The 19,913-nt window shown below is 46.8% G+C and overlaps 1 protein-coding gene across 2 annotated transcripts in view; it reads right to left on the bottom strand.

Moving 5' to 3' along the window:
• The window catches only part of gnb3a (guanine nucleotide binding protein (G protein), beta polypeptide 3a), a 41,613-nt gene extending 21,903 nt beyond the window's left edge, over nt 1-19,710 (bottom strand). Inside the window, exons 1-4 of one of the 2 annotated variants that reach the window (XM_034174471.1) lie at nt 19,060-19,710; nt 12,402-12,524; nt 12,143-12,288; nt 11,750-11,813 (exon numbers count right to left, since the gene is read on the bottom strand). In XM_034174471.1, the coding sequence (XP_034030362.1) occupies nt 11,750-11,813; nt 12,143-12,288; nt 12,402-12,458 (267 nt within the window). In that variant the 5' untranslated portion in view covers nt 12,459-12,524; nt 19,060-19,710. Of the gene's footprint in view, nt 1-11,749; nt 11,814-12,142; nt 12,289-12,401; nt 12,525-13,221; nt 13,421-19,059 lie in introns of those variants that run through there. The other variant, XM_034174470.1, reaches the window with a different exon arrangement.
• Between the last annotated feature and the right edge of the window lie 203 nt (nt 19,711-19,913).

Genomic DNA, 19,913 nt, shown 5'->3' with positions numbered 1-19,913 from the left:
CAACAGTTCCTCGGCTTTGCAAATTTCTACAGGAGGTTCATTAAGGGCTATAGTCAGGTAGTTAGCCCCCTGACAGCTCTGAACTCTCCCAAAGTACCATTTGCCTGGTCGGATTGGTGCGAGGCCACGTTTAGGGAGTTGAAACGCCAGTTTGTGGTAGAAGTGGATGCCTCGGACTCAGGGATAGGAGCCGTGCTGTCCCAGAGCGGGGAGTCCGATCAGATTCTCCATCCTTGTGCCTATTTTTCATGCAGGTTGACCCCAGCTGAGCGGAACTATGACGTGGGCAATCGGGAACTCCTCGCGGTGAAAGAGGCTCTTGAGGAGTGGAGACATCTGTTAGAGGGAACCGCGGTACCATTTACGGTTTTCACAGACCACCGGAACCTGGAGTATATCAGGACCGCCAAGCGGCTGAACCCCAGGCAAGCCCGCTGGTCATTGTTCTTCGGGCGTTTTGACTTCCGGATCACCTACCGCCCTGGGACAAAGAACCAAAGATCGGATGCCCTGTCCCGGGTTCACGAAGTCGAAGTCAAAACTGAGCTGTCGGATCCACCGGAATCCATCCTACCTGAGTCCACTATCGTGGCCACCCTCACCTGGGACATGGAGAAGACCGTCCGGGAGGCCCTGGCATGGAACCCGGACCCAGGTAACGGACCGAAGAACCGCCTCTACGTCCCACCAGAGGCCAGAGCTGCCATACTGGACTTCTGTCACCGTTCCAAACTCTCCTGTCATCCAGGGGTGCGAAGGACCGTGACAGTGGTCCGGCAGCGCTTCTGGTGGGCGTCCATGGAAGCCGACGTCCGGGACTATGTCCAGGCCTGTACCACCTGCGCCAGGGGTAAAGCTGACCATCAACGGGCACAGGGACTCCTCCAGCCGTTACCTGTGCCCCATCGCCCCTGGTCCCACATCGGCCTGGACTTCGTCACGGGCCTCCCGCCGTCCCGGGACATGACTACCATCCTCACGATAGTGGACCGGTTCTCCAAGGCGGCCCACTTCGTGGCCCTCCCGAAGCTCCCTACGGCCCAGGAGACAGCAGACCTCCTGGTCCACCACGTCGTGCGTCGGCATGGGATACCTGCAGACATCGTCTCAGATCGAGGTCCCCAGTTCTCCTCTCAAGTCTGGTGGAGTTTCTGCAGGGAACTGGGGGCCACCGTGAGCCTCTCGTCTGGGTATCACCCACAGACCAACGGACAGGCAGAACGGGCCAATCAAGAACTGGAGCAAACCCTGCGTTGTGTGACGTCCGCGCACCCGACGGCCTGGAGTGAACATCTGGCCTGGATCGAGTATGCGCATAACAGCCAGGTGTCCTCTGCCACCGGCCTCTCCCCATTTGAGGTGTGTCTGGGGTACCAGCCCCGATTGTTTCCCGTTGTGGAGGGAGAGGTCGGTGTGCCTCGGTCCAGGCCCACCTGCGGAGATGCTATCGGGTGTGGCGCACCGCCCGTTCTGCCTTGTTGAAAGCCCGGTTGAGGGCCAAAGCCCATGCAGATCGCCGGCATTCCCCGGCCCCTGCATACCAGCCCGGGCAGGAGGTATGGCTTTCCATGAAAGATGTTCCTCTACAAGTGGACTCCCCGAAACTCAAAGACAGATACATTGGACCGTTTAAGATCCTCAAAGTCATCAGTCCTGCCACAGTGAAGCTCCAGCTCCCAGCTTCACTGCGGATCCACCCGGTTTTTCATGTCTCCAGAGTGAAACCATATCACACCTCACCCCTCTGTGCTCCCGAACCGGCTCCGCCTCCTGCCCAGATCATCGACGGGGAGCCGGCTTGGACTGTGCATCGGCTCCTGGACGTCCGCCGGAAGGGCCGGGGTTTCCAGTACTTGGTGGACTGGGAGGGATATGGACCTGAAGAATGCTCCTGGGTGAAGAGGAGCTTCATCCTGGGCCCGGCCCTCCTGGCCAATTTCTACCACCGCCATCCCGACAAGCCTGGTCGGGTGCCAGGAGGCGCCCGTTGAGGGGGGGGTCCTGTTGTGTGGGCTGCTGAGGAGGAGGTACTGCTGGTCCACTACCAAAGGGTGCCCTGCCTGAAGTGCAGGCTTCAGGCACGAGAGGGCGCTGCCACCTCACAGGAACAGCCGGGAGTGACAGCTGTCACTCATCAACTACGACAGCTGTCACCAATCACCAATTCATCACCCACACTACAAAAGCTGGATGACATCTCCACCTCGTCGCCGAGATATCGTGTACCTACGAGGTAAAACTCTCAGCCGTTATTGTGCCGAACGCACGTAATCTAATCCTGATAAGTAATTCTTCAGGCTCTGCACGTACTGTGTACTTGTTTCGAAGGTGGAGGTGTCTTTCCCACCTTAACAGAAACCATTGTTCCAAGCTGACTGTTTACTGGGTGTGTTTTCACACACTCATTATATCTGTTCCTCTGCTTCCTGCCAGCAGTACCAGATCCGACAGTTGGAGACGGTGACCACCTGGGGACTCAGGACTTGGCGGCTCCAGTATCCTTCGGGTTCGGTGGCAGTGGAAATCGTGTGGGATCCGGTTCTTCTCGGGACGGACGTCTCCTATCCTCGAGCCTGCCCACACGTCACCTTGTATATTTTGATTGTAACCCAAATTCTGTGTTTGTCTGTATTCTCGTTGTGCACATTTCACAACAGTAAAGTGTTGTATTTTGGCTCATCTATTGTCCGTTCATTTACGCCCCCTGCTGTGGGTCTGTGTCATTACACTTTCTCAACAGTGCAAACATCATGATATGGGCATGTTTCTCCTACTATGGTGTTGGGCCTATATATCACATACCAGGTATCATGGATCAGTTTGGATATGTCAAAATACTTGAGGAGGTCATGTTGCCTTATGCTGAAGAGGACATGCCCTTGAAATGGATGTTTCAACAAGACAATGACCCCAAGTGCACTAGTAAATGAGCAAAATCTTGGTCCAAACCAACAAAATAATGCCTCGCAGATGTGAAGAAATCATGAAAAACTGTGGTTATACAACTAAATACTAGTTTAGTGATTCACAGGATTGCTAAAAAAGCAGTTTGAACATAATAGTTTTGAGTTTGTCGCATCAACAGCAGATGCTGCTATTATTGTGAACACCCCCTTTCTACTTTTTTTTTACTAATAGCCTAATTTCATAGCCTTAAGAGTGTGCATATTGTGAATGCTTGGTCTTGTTGGATTTGTGAGAATCTACTGAATGTACTGGTACCTTGTTTCCCATGTAACAATAAGAAATATACTCAAAACCTGGATTAATCTTTTTAGTCACATAGCACTACTATTATTCTGAACACTACTGTACCCTGTAAAATGCAGTAAATAAAACATATTAATCCACCCCCTTCTGTTTGTTAACACCAGAACTCAAAAACAATAAATGTTGTAATCTTTTATACCTCCACATTAAAGGGGCATATAATGAGGATGAAATTATAAAAAAAAAAAAAACTTTTGTTAGCTATCATTTATAACCCAATAGAAAAAATAACTTTGATTTGCTTATGTAATACCCAAAAACCACTTGTTGGACATGTTTGGGTTAACATGTCCAGCAAACACAGATCATAAATATTGATAATGGAGTTTAGTAGAAGGTGTGGTTGAAGTTCCACTTGAAATGACCTTGTTTGTCAGTTTCTTTCATTTTGTAGGCCTAGGTCTGGTGGCCACCAAGGGTGCTGCTATTTGTCAGACAATTTTTTTTAGCAGGCTAATATGGGTCAATCTGTGTCTCCAAAATCAGTTGGTCAGGTTTGCACCAAGGTGATGTGTCCATAAAAAGAAAAAATGTCTAAGAAACAACTCATCTGTGTGCCTGTTGCTTTAATGGAAACTAACCATGCCACCCAATGAAAGGGGAGGAAGGATCTCTGCTGTCTTTCCCATAGATCTTGCAAGTGTGTTCCACAAACTCAAAACAAGCTCAGTGGGTGTGTCTCACAGCAAACACAATCATTTCCACATGAACTTCCCTGACATATGTCACTGAAGTTTAAAATAAAGTATCAGGTCTGAAATTTGTTTAAAACAGGACACTTTCTACAGCCCCAATTCCAATGAAGTTGGGACGTTGTGTGAAATGTAAATAAAAACAGAATACAATGATCTGCAAATCCTCTTCAACCTATATTCAGTTGAAAACACCACAAAGACAAGATATTTAATGTTCAAACTGATAGACTTTTTTGCTCTTGTGCAAATATTTGCTCATTTTGAAATGGATGCCTGCAACACGTTTCAAAAAAAGCTGGGACAGTGGCAACAAAAGACTGGTAAAGTTGATGAATGCTCAAAGAACACCTGTTTGGAACATTCCACAGGTGAACAGGTTAATTGGAAACAGGTGAGTGTCATGATTGGGTATGAAAGGAGCATCCCCAAAAGGCTCAGCCGTTCACAAGCAAAGATAGGGCGAGGATAACCACTTTGTGAACAACTGCATGAAAAAATAGTCCAACAGTTTAAAAACAATGTTTCTCAACGTTCAATTGCAAGGAATTTAGGGATTCCATCATCTACAGTCCATAATATAATCAGAAGATTCAGAGAATCTGGAGAACTTTCTACATGTAAGCGGCAAGGCCGAAAACCAACAAGGAATGCCTGTGACCTTCGATCCCTCAGGCGGCATTAACAACCGACATCATTGTGTAAAGGATCTTACCGCGTGGGCTCAGGAACACTTCATAAAATCATTGTCAGTTAACACAGTTCGTCGCTACATCTACAAGTGCAAGTTAAAACTCTACCATGCAAAGTGAAAGTCATACATCAACAACATCCAGAAATGCTGCCGCCTTCTCTGGGCCCAAGCTCATTTGAAATGGACAGAAGCAAAGTGGAAAAGTGTGCTGTGGTCTGATGAGTCCACATTTCAAATTATTTTTGGAAATCATGGACGTCGTGTCCTCCGGACAAAAAGAGGACAAAAAACCATCCACACTGTTACCAGCACAAAGTTCAAAAGCCAGCATCTGTGATGGTATGAGGGTGTGTTTGTGCCCATGGCATGGGCAACTTACACATCTGTGATGGCACCATCAATGCTGAAAGGTACATCCAGGTTTTGGAGCAACATATGCTGCAATTCAAGCAATGTCTTTTTCAGGGATGTCCCTGCTTATTTCAGCAAGACAATGCCAAGCCACATTCCACACGTGTTACAACAGCGTGGCTTCATAGTAAAAGAGTGCAGGTACTAGACTGGCCTGCCTGCAGTCCAGACCTGTCGCCCATTGAAAATGTGTGGCACATTATGAAGCGCAAAATACAACAACGGAGACCCCGGACTGTTGAACAACTGATCGTACATCAAGCAAGAATGGGAAAGAATTCCACCTACAAAGCTTCAACAATTAATGTCCTCAGTTCCCGAATGCTTATTGAGTGTTGTTAGAAGGAAAGGTGATGTAACACAGTGGTAAACATACCACTGTCCCAGCTTTTTTGAAACGTGTTGCAGGCATCCATTTCAAAATGAGCAAATATTTGCACAAAAAAAAAATTAAGTTTATCAGTTTGAACATTAAATATCTTGTCTTTGTGATGTATTTGTTGTGTGTGTGGGCCGCCAGAAGAGGAGGTACTGCTGGCCCACCACCAGTGGGCGCCCTGCCTGAAGTGCGGGCTTCAGGCACGAGAGGGCACTGCCGCCACGGACACAGCCGGGGGTGACAGCTGTCACTCATTATCTCTTGACAGCTGTCACCCATCTACTCAACATCATCTCACTCCATAAAAACCAGATGTCATCTCCACCTCGTTGCCGAGATATCGTACTTCATTGGAGGTAATATCCTCAGCCATTTGTGTTACTTATAAGCTGTATATTGTGAGTGTTTGCAGGAGTACCGGTCCCTCTTCCTGTGGAGGCTGAGTGAGTGCAGGACGGCACTCTTTTCCTCTGAGGGATCACTGTACATTCATCAGCGTATTGAGTGAGAGGTGGAGGTGGCATTCCCACCGTTGTTGTTACTGGGTGTGCACACACCTACACTTGACTGTCTTTGTTCTCGCCAGCAGTACCAGATCCGACAGTCGGGGACGGTGATCACCTGGGAATTCGGGACTTGGCGGCTCCAGTATTCACCAGGTTCGGTGGCGGCGGAAATCGTGTGGTTCCGGCTCTTCTCAGGACTGACGTCTTCTATCCTCGAGCCTGCCCACACGTCACCTTTGTGATTTGACTGTAATTATATTCTGAGATTGTCTGTATTTCGTTGTGCACATTTCACAACATTAAATTGTTACTTTTTGGCTCATCTATTGACCGTTCATTTGCGCCCCCTGTTGTGGGTCCGTGTCACTACACTTTCCCAACAGGATATCTCGGCCAGCGTCATGGACTCCGAGGGGCGTCACCCGGCTGTTGAATGACCAATGGGAGAGCAGGGAGCGCAGGCGTCTGCAGGAGGCGTGATTGGTGAGCTGCAGCACATTCTCACCGCCTTTACGGCTCGGTTGGATCAAATGACCAAGCAAAACATCCTCCTGAACCGCAGGGTGGAGGCTCTCTCCGCGCAGGTGGCGGCGAGCGCTCAGGGCGCTGCTGCAGCTCCTCCTCCTGCCGACCCTGTGCAGGATATGAACGTTCCAGTGGTGGTTCAACAACCCCTCCCACCATCCCCTGAAGCATACATAAGCCCTCCTGAGCCGTACGGAGGTTGTGTGGAGACGTGCGCGGACTTTCTCATGCAGTGTTCGCTCGTCTTCGCACAACGTCCCGTCATGTACGTGTCAGATGCTAGTAAAATAGCTTATGTGATTGCTCTGCTTCGGGGTAAGGCACGCGCCTGGGCTACGGCGCTCTGGGAACAGAACTCACGGTTGTTATCAGCATACACTGGGTTTGTGGGGGAGTTCAGAACAGTGTTTAATCACCCTAACAGAGGAGAGACCGCTTCAACAATGCTGCTGTCAATGCGACAGGGGCGCCGGTGTGCAGCCGAATATGCAGTCGACTTCCGCATCGCGGCTGCGAGGTCCGGCTGGAATAACGTTGCGCTCCGCGCCGCCTTCATAAACGGACTGTCGTTGGTCCTGAAGGAGCATCTGGTAGCTAAGGAGGAACCGCGGGATTTAGATGGGCTTATCGATCTCATTATACGGTTAGACAATCGGTTGGAGGAACACCGTCGGGAGCGAGGCGAAGGACGTGGCCGGATACGCGCCGTCCCTCTCCCTTCCGGGTTCGAAAAGGGGCCGCCCTCCCCACGCTCCACAGCCGCAGCGCTCTGTGGGGCAACAGCTCCCCCTGCTGACGTTGTTAGGGAAACGCACAGGTCCAAAATGAGGAGGCTGATCCACGGGGAGTGTTTTCTCTGCAGCTCAAAGGAGCACACACAGAAAAACTGCCCCAAACGGCCACAACAACAACCGCCCTCAGAGATTGGGCTAAGGGGGGGTCAAAACATTCACGTGAGACACACACAGATTGCCACACGACTCCCAGTTACAATCCTGAGCGGGGATTTAACCCTTCAAGCCCCAGCACTGGTGGACACGGGGTCAGAAGGGAATTTGCTAGACAGCAGATGAGCAAGGGAGGTAGGGCTCCCTCTGGTGGCGCTTCCTTCGCCATTGCAGGTGCGGGCACTAGATGGCACCCTCCTCCCTTTAATCACACACAAGACACAACCAGTAACTCTGGTGGTGTCTGGAAACCATCGGGAGGAGATTGAGTTTTTTGTAACTCCTTCTACCTCTCGTGTGATTTTGGGCTTCCCATGGATGTTGAAGCACAATCCCCGGATTGATTGGCCGTCTGGGGTGGTGGTTCAGTGGAGCGAAACCTGCCATTGGGTGTGTTTAGGATCCTCGGTTCCTCCCGGTTTACAGGCTAAGGAGGAGGTCAAAGTCCCTCCCAATCTGACGGCAGTGCCGGTTGAGTACCACGATCTTGCTGACGTCTTCAGCAAGGATCTGGCACTCACCCTTCCCCCGCACCATCCGTACGATTGTGCTATTGATTTGGTTCCAGGCGCTGAGTTCAACCTCTCACGACCTGAGCGCGAATCAATGGAGACCTACATCCGGGACTCATTAGCTGCCGGGCTGATCCGGAACTCCACCTCCCCGATGGGGGCAGGTTTCTTTTTTGTGGGCAAGAAAGATGGCGGACTCCGTCCATGCATTGATTACAGGGGGCTGAATGAGATTACGGTTCGCAACCGATACCTGTTGCCATTGTTGGATTCCGTGTTCACCCCCCTGCATGGAGCCAAAATCTTTACTAAGCTGGATCTTAGAAATGCGTATCACCTGGTTCGGATCCGGAAGGGAGACGAATGGAAGACGACATTTAACACCCCGTTAGGTCACTTTGAGTACCTGGTCATGCCGTTCGGCCTCACCAACGCCCCCGCGACGTTCCAAGCCTTGGTTAACGACGTCTTGCAGGACTTCCTGCACCGATTCGTCTTCGTATATCTGGACGATATTCTCATCTTTTCTCCGGATCCTGAGACCCATGTCCAGCATGTACGTCAGGTCCTGCAGCGGTTATTAGAGAACCAACTGTTTGTGAAGGGCGAGAAGTGCGAGTTTCACCGCACGTCTTTGTCCTTCCTGGGGTTTATTATCTCCTCTAACTCCGTCGCCCCTGATCCGGCCAAGGTTGCGGTGGTGAGAGATTGGCCCCAACCAACAAGCCGTAGGAAGCTGCAACAGTTCCTCGGCTTCGCTAATTTCTATAGGAGGTGCATTAAGGGCTACAGTCAGGTAGTTAGCCCCCTGACAGCCCTGACCTCTCCAAAAGTCCCCTTCACCTGGTCGGATCGGTGCGAAGCCGCGTTCAAGGAGTTGAAACGACGGTTCTCTACTGCGCCAGTTTTGGTGCAGCCCGACCCTAGCCGCCAGTTCGTGGTTGAAGTGGACGCCTCTGACTCAGGGATAGGAGCCGTGCTATCCCAGAGCGGAGAGACCGATAAGGTTCTTCACCCGTGTGCCTACTTTTCACGCAGGTTGACCCCGGCTGAACGGAACTATGACGTCGGCAATCGGGAACTTCTGGCGGTGAAAGAGGCCCTTGAGGAGTGGAGACATCTGTTGGAGGGAGTGTCTGTGCCGTTCACGGTTTTCACTGACCATTGGAACCTGGAGTATATCAGGACCGCCAAGCGGCTGAACCCCAGGCAAGCCCACTGGTCACTGTTCTTCGGGCGTTTTGACTTCCGGATCACCTATCGCCCCGGGACCAAGAACCAGAGGTCGGATGCCTTGTCCCGGGTACACGAAGAGGAGGTCAAGACTGCACTGTCGGATCCACCGGAGCCCATCCTGCCTGAGTCCACTATCGTGGCCACCCTCACCTGGGACGTGGAGAAGATCGTCCGGGAGGCCCTGGCACGGAACCCGGACCCAGGAACAGGTCCGAAGAACCGGTTGTACGTCCCACCAGAGACCAGAGCTGCAGTCTTGGACTTCTGTCATGGTTCCAAGCTCTCCTGTCATCCAGGGGTGCAAAGGACCGTGGCAGTTGTCCGGCAGCGCTTCTGGTGGGCGTCTATGGAGGCCGACGTCCGGGAGTACATCCAGGCCTGCACCACCTGTGCCAGGGGCACGGCAGACCATAAAAGGTCCCAAGGACTTCTCCAGCCATTACCTGTGCCTCATCGCCCCTGGTCCCACATCGGCCTGGATTTCGTCACGGGCCTCCCGCCGTCCCAGGGCAACACCACCATCTTCACGATAGTGGACCGATTCTCCAAGGTGGCCCACTTCATGGCCCTCCCGAAGCTCCCAACAGCCCAGGAGACAGCAGACCTCCTGGTCCACCACGTCGTCCGTCTGCATGGGATACCCACCGACATCGTCTCAGATCATGGTCCCCAGTTCTCCTCACACATCTGGAGGAGCTTCTGCCGGGAACTGGGGGCTACTGTGAGCCTCTCGTCCGGGTATCATCCGCAGACCAATGGACAGGCAGAACGGGCCAATCAGGAATTGGAGCAAGCTCTACGCTGTGTGACGTCCGCACACCCGACGGCCTGGAGTAAACATCTGGCCTGGATCGAGTATGCGCATAACAGCCAGGTGTCCTCTGCCACCGGCCTCTCCCCATTTGAGGTGTGTTTGGGGTATCAGCCCCCGTTGTTTCCCGTGGTGGAGGGAGAGGTCGGTGTGCCCTCGGTCCAGGCCCACCTGCGGAAGTGCCGTCGGGTGTGGCGCTCCGCCCGTTCTGCCTTGTTGAAGGCCCGGACGAGGGCGAAGACCCATGCAGACCGCCGGCGATCCCCGGCCCCTGCTTACCAGCCCGGGCAGGAGGTGTGGCTTTCCACAAAGGACATCCCCCTCCAGGTGGACTCCCCGAAACTTCAGGACAGATATATCGGACCATTCAAGATCCTCAAAGTCCTCAGTCCTGCCGCAGTGAAGCTCCAACTCCCGGCTTCACTGCGGAACCATCCGGTTTTTCACGTGCCACGAATCAAGCCTCACCACACCTCACCCCTCTGTGCTCCCGGACCGGCGCTGCCTCCTGCTCGGATCATCGACGGGGAGCCGGCTTGGACGGTGCGCCGGCTCCTGGACGTCCGTCGGATGGGCCGGGGGTTCCAGTACTTGGTGGACTGGGAGGGGTATGGACCCGAAGAACGCTCCTGGGTGAAGAGGAGCTTCATCCTGGATCCGGCCCTCCTGGTCGACTTCTACCACCGTCACCCGAACAAGCCTGGTCCAAGAGGCGCCCGTTGAGGGGGGGGTCCTGTTGTGTGTGTGGGCCGCCAGAAGAGGAGGTACTGCTGGCCCACCACCAGTGGGCGCCCTGCCTGAAGTGCGGGCTTCAGGCACGAGAGGGCGCTGCCGCCACGGACACAGCCGGGGGTGACAGCTGTCACTCATTATCTCTTGACAGCTGTCACCCATCTACTCAACATCATCTCACTCCATAAAAACCAGACGTCATCTCCACCTCGTTGCCGAGATATCGTACTTCATTGGAGGTAATATCCTCAGCCATTTGTGTTACTTATAAGCTGTATATTGTGAGTGTTTGCAGGAGTACCGGTCCCTCTTCCTGTGGAGGCTGAGTGAGTGCAGGACAGCACTCTTTTCCTCTGAGGGATCACTGTACATTCATCAGCGTATTGAGTGAGAGGTGGAGGTGGCATTCCCACCGTTGTTGTTACTGGGTGTGCACACACCTACACTTGACTGTCTTTGTTCTCGCCAGCAGTACCAGATCCGACAGTCGGGGACGGTGATCACCTGGGAATTTGCAACTTGGCGGCTCCAGTATTCACCAGGTTCGGTGGCGGCGGAAATTGTGTGGTTCCGGCTCTTCTCAGGACAGACGTCTTCTATCCTCGAGCCTGCCCACACGTCACCTTTGTGATTTGACTGTAATTATATTCTGAGATTGTCTGTATTTCGTTGTGCACATTTCACAACATTAAATTGTTACTTTTTGGCTCATCTATTGACCGTTCATTTGCGCCCCCTGGTGTGGGTCCGTGTCACTACACTTTCCCAACAGTATTCAATTGAATATACATTGAAGAGGATTTGCTAATCATTGTATTCTGTTTTTATTTACATTTTACACAACGTCCCAACTTCACTGGAATTGGGGTTGTACATACCAAACACACCCAGTGAACTGTGGGAATTTAATCAAGTTTAACATGAAATTTGAAATATTGGTAGATGTACTAAGCAATTTTGCACAAAATGACCCCTTTAAAGCTTCTTGCTTGTCCATGTTTCATTGTGTTTGGCTTCTTTTCACCCCCGCTTACCTTGTTGGTTGTAATGCTATCCCACACGATGAGCTTTCCATCCTGTGATGCGCTGACACACAACCTGGCAGGGTGACATTGGCCATGATTGATAGCAAAAAAAAAAAAAAAAAAAAGTCACGGAAAAGAGATCTACAAGATGTTACATTGGTGCATCTGTCTTTTAATGTGTGTGTGTGTGTGTGTGTGTGTGTGTGTGTGTGTGTGTGTGTGTGTGTGTGTGTGTGTGTGTGTGTGTGTGTGTGTCCATCTAATTCAGAATTCCCTCTGCACTTTTTTGGCCTCTCCTTACTTTAAATTTGTGGAAAATTTAATGGAACCCCATTAATTCTTGGCTGTGACCTAAAAATGCCAGATGCTCCATTAATCCGTGTACACTTTCTGTTTATTTACTTGGAGTCGGTGCCCCAGTGCATAGCATAGATCTTGGCGAGGTGACCTCTTAGTGTTTTCCTGGTCTTCATCTGAATACGTCCCACTACTGCGACCCCAGCTGCTGCTTCCTGCAGGGTGGTGTCTTGCACTGCCTTTCGGGCTGCCTGAGGAGCAGAAGGTCACATGGGGTCAGATCAAGCGATCGGAGTGTAATGTAGCATCTTAGTCATGTGACTCGTGTATTATGGCTGGTTGCACTTGTTAGGGGAGGCCTGACCGTGATCTGGTCTTTCAGGCTGTCCGCTTCTTTACGTAATTGCTCCATTTCACCCATGGCTCTGGTTGGTAGACGCCGTTACCAATGGACACGGAGACAGAGGTGACAGGAAAACTGATAAACCTGAAGCAAAGATGAAGAGAAGCAGCTAGAAAACCTCCTCTCAGTTTCCAGCCTGCAGCAACAACTTGGAATTGTACCTGCTATCAGTCCACAAGTGCTGTTTTGCAAGTCAAACTGCACCTCAACTACTTTGCAAATGTTCAAAAACACACACGAATGCACACATACACAGAAACCTTAGGGGTGTGCACGTCCACCTGCTCTCACGCAGGCGCATCAGCACGCCATGCATATTCCGGCGTGGCACCGACACCAAATGTATTTGTTCTTTGGAGTGATGTGAGAGAACACACACACACACACACATACACACACTCATCCTCGCCCAGAATGTACACACGAACCAGACAATCCTGTAACAACGGCATCAGTGTGTCACTACGAGCACCTGCTCGCCGGCGGTAAGGCTGCTGTCAGGTCCACACAACAAAAACCATTCAACACCCCACTGAGCTCTCACTTAATTACTGCTGATTTCAGCGAGGTCGTGATTAAACAAGCTTTGTTTAGCAGCAAAACCCAATCGCCTAATGGACAAATGCGTGCGGCGTGACAAATGTGATCAAGTGAAAAAGTCAAGAGTTGCAACCTGTAAACAGCTGCTGAAAATGAAGATGATCAACAACAGCAGCACTCGAGCAGACGCCACAAATCACCTCCTGTCACGTTATTTTGTTGTTGGGTTTTTTGTTCTTACCTTGAGAACTGACAGAAGGAGCTGTGCCGTGTGTGTTCCTGCAGCGATCCGTCTCTTCCTTCCACTATTTGAATGAGTTTCTGTGAAAAACACATGACTGAGTGGATTTGCTTCTAATTTGCTTGAAGTGAAAAAGAGAGAAGGGAGTGAAGGAGGGAGTGACTAAACAAGGGAAATTTCCTTTAATCATTTGCCATTAAAGGCTCCATCATTTCCCCGTGATGTCTGAAATGTGTCAAAATGAAGTCATCACTCTGCCTTTTATGGCTGTGACTTTAACTACTTTTGTTCGTGGAGTTGAGGGCTTTATTCCAGAAGGCACGCGGTGTCCGTAACGAGCATAATGAGTACTTGTATATGTGATATTACCCTTTTGGCTTTCTTTTACCCAATCCCTGCCATTGTTCCTTGAGATGGAATGACTGCTCAGGGTTACCGGATCATCAAGTGCATTAACAAAGCCAGAGAGAGGGTAAAGGGTCAAAGGCCAGGCAGAGTGAGTGAGTTCTAAATCCTACAGCCTGAGATTTTAAGGGAAGCCTTCTGAATCAAATCTGCTCTCATCCGATTACTGACTGCTCTTTGCATCGGGATAAGAGATGGAGAAAGGGATGGGGGGCAGCGGGTTAGTTCAAGGGAGGGAGGGGCAGGCGAAGTCTGACCTGTCTGATCGGTGTCTTTACTTCAGCTGTTACTCTCAGTTACAAGAGAAAATCTTTGTCCCACATGAGAACAAAAAATGATTATTTTTGTGGTGCACAGTTGAAAATACTGCTGTTGTTTACAAATCACACGATGTTTCACAGGTTCACAAGAAAAAAAAACAGCTAGAGACAAAGCATTTAATCTATCACGATAATTTTAAATGGCACACAGAAAATTTTGCAAAGTAAAACTGATTCTGCTACAACTACATGTGGTCCCACTCCAAACAGAGTTAAATCAACTCTATTATAGTGTTAAAGTAACTCAGCTGTAGCAGAAATGATTCTTATGAGTTGAAAAACTTGAATTATTACTATGATGCAGGAGATTTAACACTACAATAGAGCTGATTTAACACTATGATAGAGGTGACTTAACACTAGAACTGAGTTTAACACTTCTTCTTGGAGTTGATTTAACACTATGATACAGATGATTTAGCATTATAATTGAATTTGTTTAGCACTATGATTGCTTCAGTCATTTGTCATTACACTAATACTACTACATAACACTATAGAGTTGATTTAACATGATGATAGAGTTGATTTAACACAATGATATAGATGACATAACACTATGATAGAGGTCATTTAAAACTATAATTGAATTTGTTTAACACTATGATTGCTTTAGTCATTTGTCATTACATTACTACATAACACTATAGAGTTTATTTAACACTATGGTAGCGTTGATTTAACACAGTGATATACGTGACATAACACTATGATAGAGGTGACAACACTAGAATTGAGTTTAACACTTCTTGCTTCAGTCATTTGTCATTACACTAATACTACTACATAACACTATAGAGTTGATTTAACATGATGATAGAGTTGATTTAACACAATGATATAGATGACATAACACTATGATAGAGGTCATTTAAAACTATAATTGAATTTGTTTAACACTATGATTGCTTTAGTCATTTGTCATTACATTACTACATAACACTATAGAGTTTATTTAACACTATGGTAGCGTTGATTTAACACAGTGATATACGTGACATAACACTATGATAGAGGTGACAACACTAGAATTGAGTTTAACACTTCTTGCTTCAGTCATTTGTCATTACACTAATACTACTACATAACACTATAGAGTTGATTTAACATGATGATAGTGTTGATTTAACACAATGATATAGGTGACATATTACTATGATAGAGGTGACTTAACACTAGAATTGAGTTTAACACTTCTTCTTGGAGTTCATTTAACACTAAGATACAGGTGGTTTAACACCATAATTGATTTTTTTAACACTATGATTGCTTTAGTCATTTGCCATTACACTAACACTACTACATAACACTATAAAGTTTATTTAATAGTATGATAGAGTTGCTTTAACACTATGATACAGGTAATTTAACACTATAATTGAATTTGTTAAACTATGATAGCTTTAGTCATTTTCCATTACACTAACACTACTACATACAACACTGTAGACTTTATTTAACACTATGATACAGTTGATTTAACACAATGATATAGGTGAATTAACACCATAATTGAGTTTAATGCTGATGTGGAGTTGATTTAACACTATGATACAACTGATTTAACATTATAATTGTGATTATTAAACACTATGATTGCTTTAATCTTTTGCCATTACACTAATTAGGGGAGGTGATGCTCTAGTGGTTAAGCTGTTGGGCTTGAGACCAGAGGATCCTTGGTTCAAATCCCAGTCTGATCAGAAAACCTCTCGGTGTGTAATGAGCGTCGTGTGTGGCAGCACCCTGACATTGGGGTGAATGTGAGGCATCATTGTAAAGCACTTTGAGTGTCTGATGCAGATGGAAAAGTGCTATATAAATGCAGTCCATTTACCATTTAATTACATCACACATATAACGATAAAAGAGTTTATTTAACTCTGTTTAGAGTTGGATCAAATGTAGTCCCAGCAGTCTGTTTTATTCTGCAAGGTTTACTGTGCATCTGCAGAGTATTTTTCATATTTTCAAATTACGGTATGTCAGTATATTGTGTCAAAATCATCACAGTGATTTCGTGACAGATGTACAGTTGTGCTCAAAAGTTTACATAACCTGGCGGAATTTTTGTGGCCATTTTTCAGAGAATATGAATGACTACACAAAAACTTTTTTCCACTCACGGTAAGAAGTTGGGTGAAGCCATTTATTGTCAAACAACCAGGTTTACTCTTTTTAAATCATAATGACAACACAAACTACCCAAATGACCCTGATCAAAAGTTTACATACCCCTGTTCTTAATAACATGTATTGCCCCCTTTAACATCACTGACAGCTTGGAGTCTTTTGTGGTAGTTGTGGACCAGGCTCTCTGATGGTAAAACTGCCACTGAATATGTTTCAGACTTTATTTAAACTCAGATAAAACTGAAGTTATTGTACTTGGCCCCACAAATCTTAGAAACATGGTGTCTAACCAGATCCTTACTCTGGATGGCATTACCCTGACCTCTAGTAATACTGTGAGAAATCTTGGAGTCATTTTTGATCAGGATATGTCATTCAAAGCGCATATTAAACAAATATGTAGGACTGCTTTTTTGCATTTACGCAATATCTCTAAAATCAGAAAGGTCTTGTCTCAGAGTGATGCTGAAAAACTAATTCATGCATTTATTTCCTCTAGGCTGGACTATTGTAATTCATTATTATCAGGTTGTCCTAAAAGTTCCCTAAAAAGCCTTCAGTTAATTCAAAATGCTGCAGCTAGAGTACTGACGGGGACTAGAAGGAGAGAGCATATCTCACCCATATTGGCCTCTCTTCATTGGCTTCCTGTTAATTCTAGAATAGAATTTAAAATTCTTCTTCTTACTTATAAGGTTTTGAATAATCAGGTCCCATCTTATCTTAGGGACCTCGTAGTACCATATCACCCCAATAGAGCGCTTCGCTCTCAGACTGCAGGCTTACTTGTAGTTCCTAGGGTTTGTAAGAGTAGAATGGGAGGCAGAGCCTTCAGCTTTCAGGCTCCTCTCCTGTGGAACCAGCTCCCAATTCAGATCAGGGAGACAGACACTCTCTCTACTTTTAAGATTAGGCTTAAAACTTTCCTTTTTGCTAAAGCTTATAGTTAGGGCTGGATCAGGTGACCCTGAACCATCCCTTAGTTATGCTGCTATAGACGTAGACTGCTGGGGGGTTCCCATGATGCACTGTTTCTGTCTCTTTTTGCTCTGTATGCACCACTCTGCATTTAATCATTAGTGATCGATCTCTGCTCCCCTCCACAGCATGTCTTTTTCCTGGTTCTCTCCCTCAGCCCCAACCAGTCCCAGCAGAAGACTGCCCCTCCCTGAGCCTGGTTCTGCTGGAGGTTTCTTCCTGTTAAAAGGGAGTTTTTCCTTCCCACTGTAGCCAAGTGCTTGCTCACAGGGGGTCGTTTTGACCGTTGGGGTTTTACATAATTATTGTATGGCCTTGCCTTACAATATAAAGCGCCTTGGGGCAACTGTTTGTTGTGATTTGGCGCTATATAAAAAAATTGATTGATTGATTGAATTATGAAGAAATACAAACAGTATGGCACTCTATGGTAAATCAACATGGAGTAGACAGTTCTCAAAAACTGAGTGACTGTGCAAGAAGGAGAAGAGTGAGGAAAGCCACCAAGACACCCAGACAACCCAGAAGAAGTTATAGGGTTACGTGGCTGTGACTGGAGAAATTGTGCACAGTGCAAGCTTTGCATTTTATATCACCAGTTATCCATCTTCATGATGAAGTGGTATAGAGGAGGATTCTTTGTAACTGATGTAAATAAAGTCCAAAACATATTCAGTGGCAGTTTTACCATTAGAGAGCCTCGTCCACAACTACCACAAAAGACTCCAAGCTGTCATTGATGTTAAAGGGGGCAACACATGGTATTAAGAACAGGAGTATGTAAACTTTGGATCAGGGTCATATGCTTAGTTTCTGTTGTCATTCTAATTTAAAAAGAGGAAACACAGTTGTTTGACAATAAATGGCTTCACCCAGCCACTAACTGTGAGTGAAAAAAAAGTTTTTGTGTTGTCATTCATATTCTCTGAAAAATGGCCAAAAAAAAAAAAAAAAAAAATTCTGCCAGGGTATGTAAAATTTTGAGCACAACTGTATTTCTAACAATATGAAAAAGACAGACAGATAGCAGCAAACATTCACCAAAACAAATAGTTCAAAAAAGAAGCAGGAAGAAATATATGTATCAAGTTCTACTGCCTTTTATAAACAGATTTTTTTGTAATTGATGTCTTTTTGTCCCAATTGTCATCATCCATAATTTAATCAATTAAACAGCCATAAACGTCGATGAAACAACAGACAAAAAAAAAAAAAAAACGCGTCCTAAAGTAAACAAAACAGTTGATGTCATCCCCTGATCTTAATGTGCTACATGCACTCTATGATCTCCGTTGTCTCGTGACTAAAAAAACAAAGAAACAAAGATGCTGCAAAAATGATAAAAAAAACAACTTGTAATTATAAAATAATTTAGGATTAAAGAATAAACAAGCCTCTTATTCGATTACGTTTTGCTTTGTAAAATAAATTCTTTTAGGTGAAATACACCATAATTTAAACATGAACATGATGTTGACAATATGTGCATTATGTGTGTTTGTTATGCATTGATTTTCACCTGTTTTTTGTCTTTGTGGAGTGTTGAATCAGGCGGGAAATATATTTTTCTTTATTTGAAAAGTCTGTAGGTTGGGAAATAATGACTATGTTCATTATTATTTATTATGTTTTTTGATTCATTGATTAGCTGTTTTGTCAATAAAATGGTGGAAACTTGTCAGTTGGAAATTTCAAATTTGGTGTTTGACTGATGCTATAAAGAATGAATAAAAAACACACATTTATACCATTTAACCATTGGGGTGCTTAAGACTTTTGCACAGCACTACACTTCATGCATAAGAGTGCAACATTTAAGAAAATCTGAAAATTAATGGATAAGATCTTTTTGTGCTGACCTCAAAATGACCAAAGCTCCAGGAATTCTTGATTTTTAAAAATGTGAGACATATTTTAACCTTGAACTGTTCGATCTCTCAAGTGCTGAGTTACAGCACACAGAACAAAATATAAAATATAAAATACAAACACTAACACTCACCGATTTTGGACAGTCCTCTGGAGATTTTGGTCAGATCGTGGTCATGCTTCCTCCAGCAGTCCACTCATGGGTTTATCGCCCCTGTGAGTACACTTTCTGTCACTCATTCACTTTAGGTGTCACGCACAGCGAGACGGTCCTCTGTCAGTGCTCCTGTGATGAACAGATGAGGATTGGAGGGATGAAGGGAGATCACTGATGACGGGATAAACCCTGGGACAGACAGAAAGAGACAAAGACAAAAAGGGAGAGCAGGGATGGGGAGGAGGGATCAAAGAAGGTGCAGAGTATGATTATGGGGTCAAAACATGTGGGCTTGGTTGAATCCAAATCAAAAAAGCCTAAGAGCTGGAAATCCCAGAGAGGAGGGGTGAAAACAGAGGAGAAGGGAACATATCTTTTTATGGTGCTGAGTGAGTGAGGTAGTCTTCAAAAGATCTTTGACTGTCAGGAGGATTTCTGTTTTGCAAACCTGGAATGAAGCTAATATTAGAAAGTGTGTGAACGTCGAGGGAGATTGGTGGAGCAGAGATCAGACAGGGTGCAGCGGCAATCCGAGGGAGATACGACAGTACTGTGACAGCTACAGCTGGGCTCCAGACACAGCACAAGGACACTCGAACAGCCCAAAATGACTTTTTGTTTCACTCCAGTGCCTCTCTGTGGTCATCTGACTGCACCCCTCCTCACCCACCCCAGCCTGTAACACACACTCAAACCCTGTTCCTCTGCATAAGCTTTTCATTTCACCCTTCGGGATTTTGAGCACATGAATGTTACCTAAAAAAGTGAATCTTCTTCTTCGCCGACCCTGCTCCGGGACATCAGCTGCCCTGCATGATTTCCACGTCTAC

This window comes from Thalassophryne amazonica, chromosome 7 (assembly GCF_902500255.1).
Source record: "Thalassophryne amazonica chromosome 7, fThaAma1.1, whole genome shotgun sequence".
Taxonomy (NCBI): Eukaryota; Metazoa; Chordata; class Actinopteri; order Batrachoidiformes; family Batrachoididae; genus Thalassophryne; species Thalassophryne amazonica.
The sequence above is the reverse complement of the archived record's forward strand: the minus strand, read 5'-3'. Positions and strand labels throughout refer to the sequence as shown.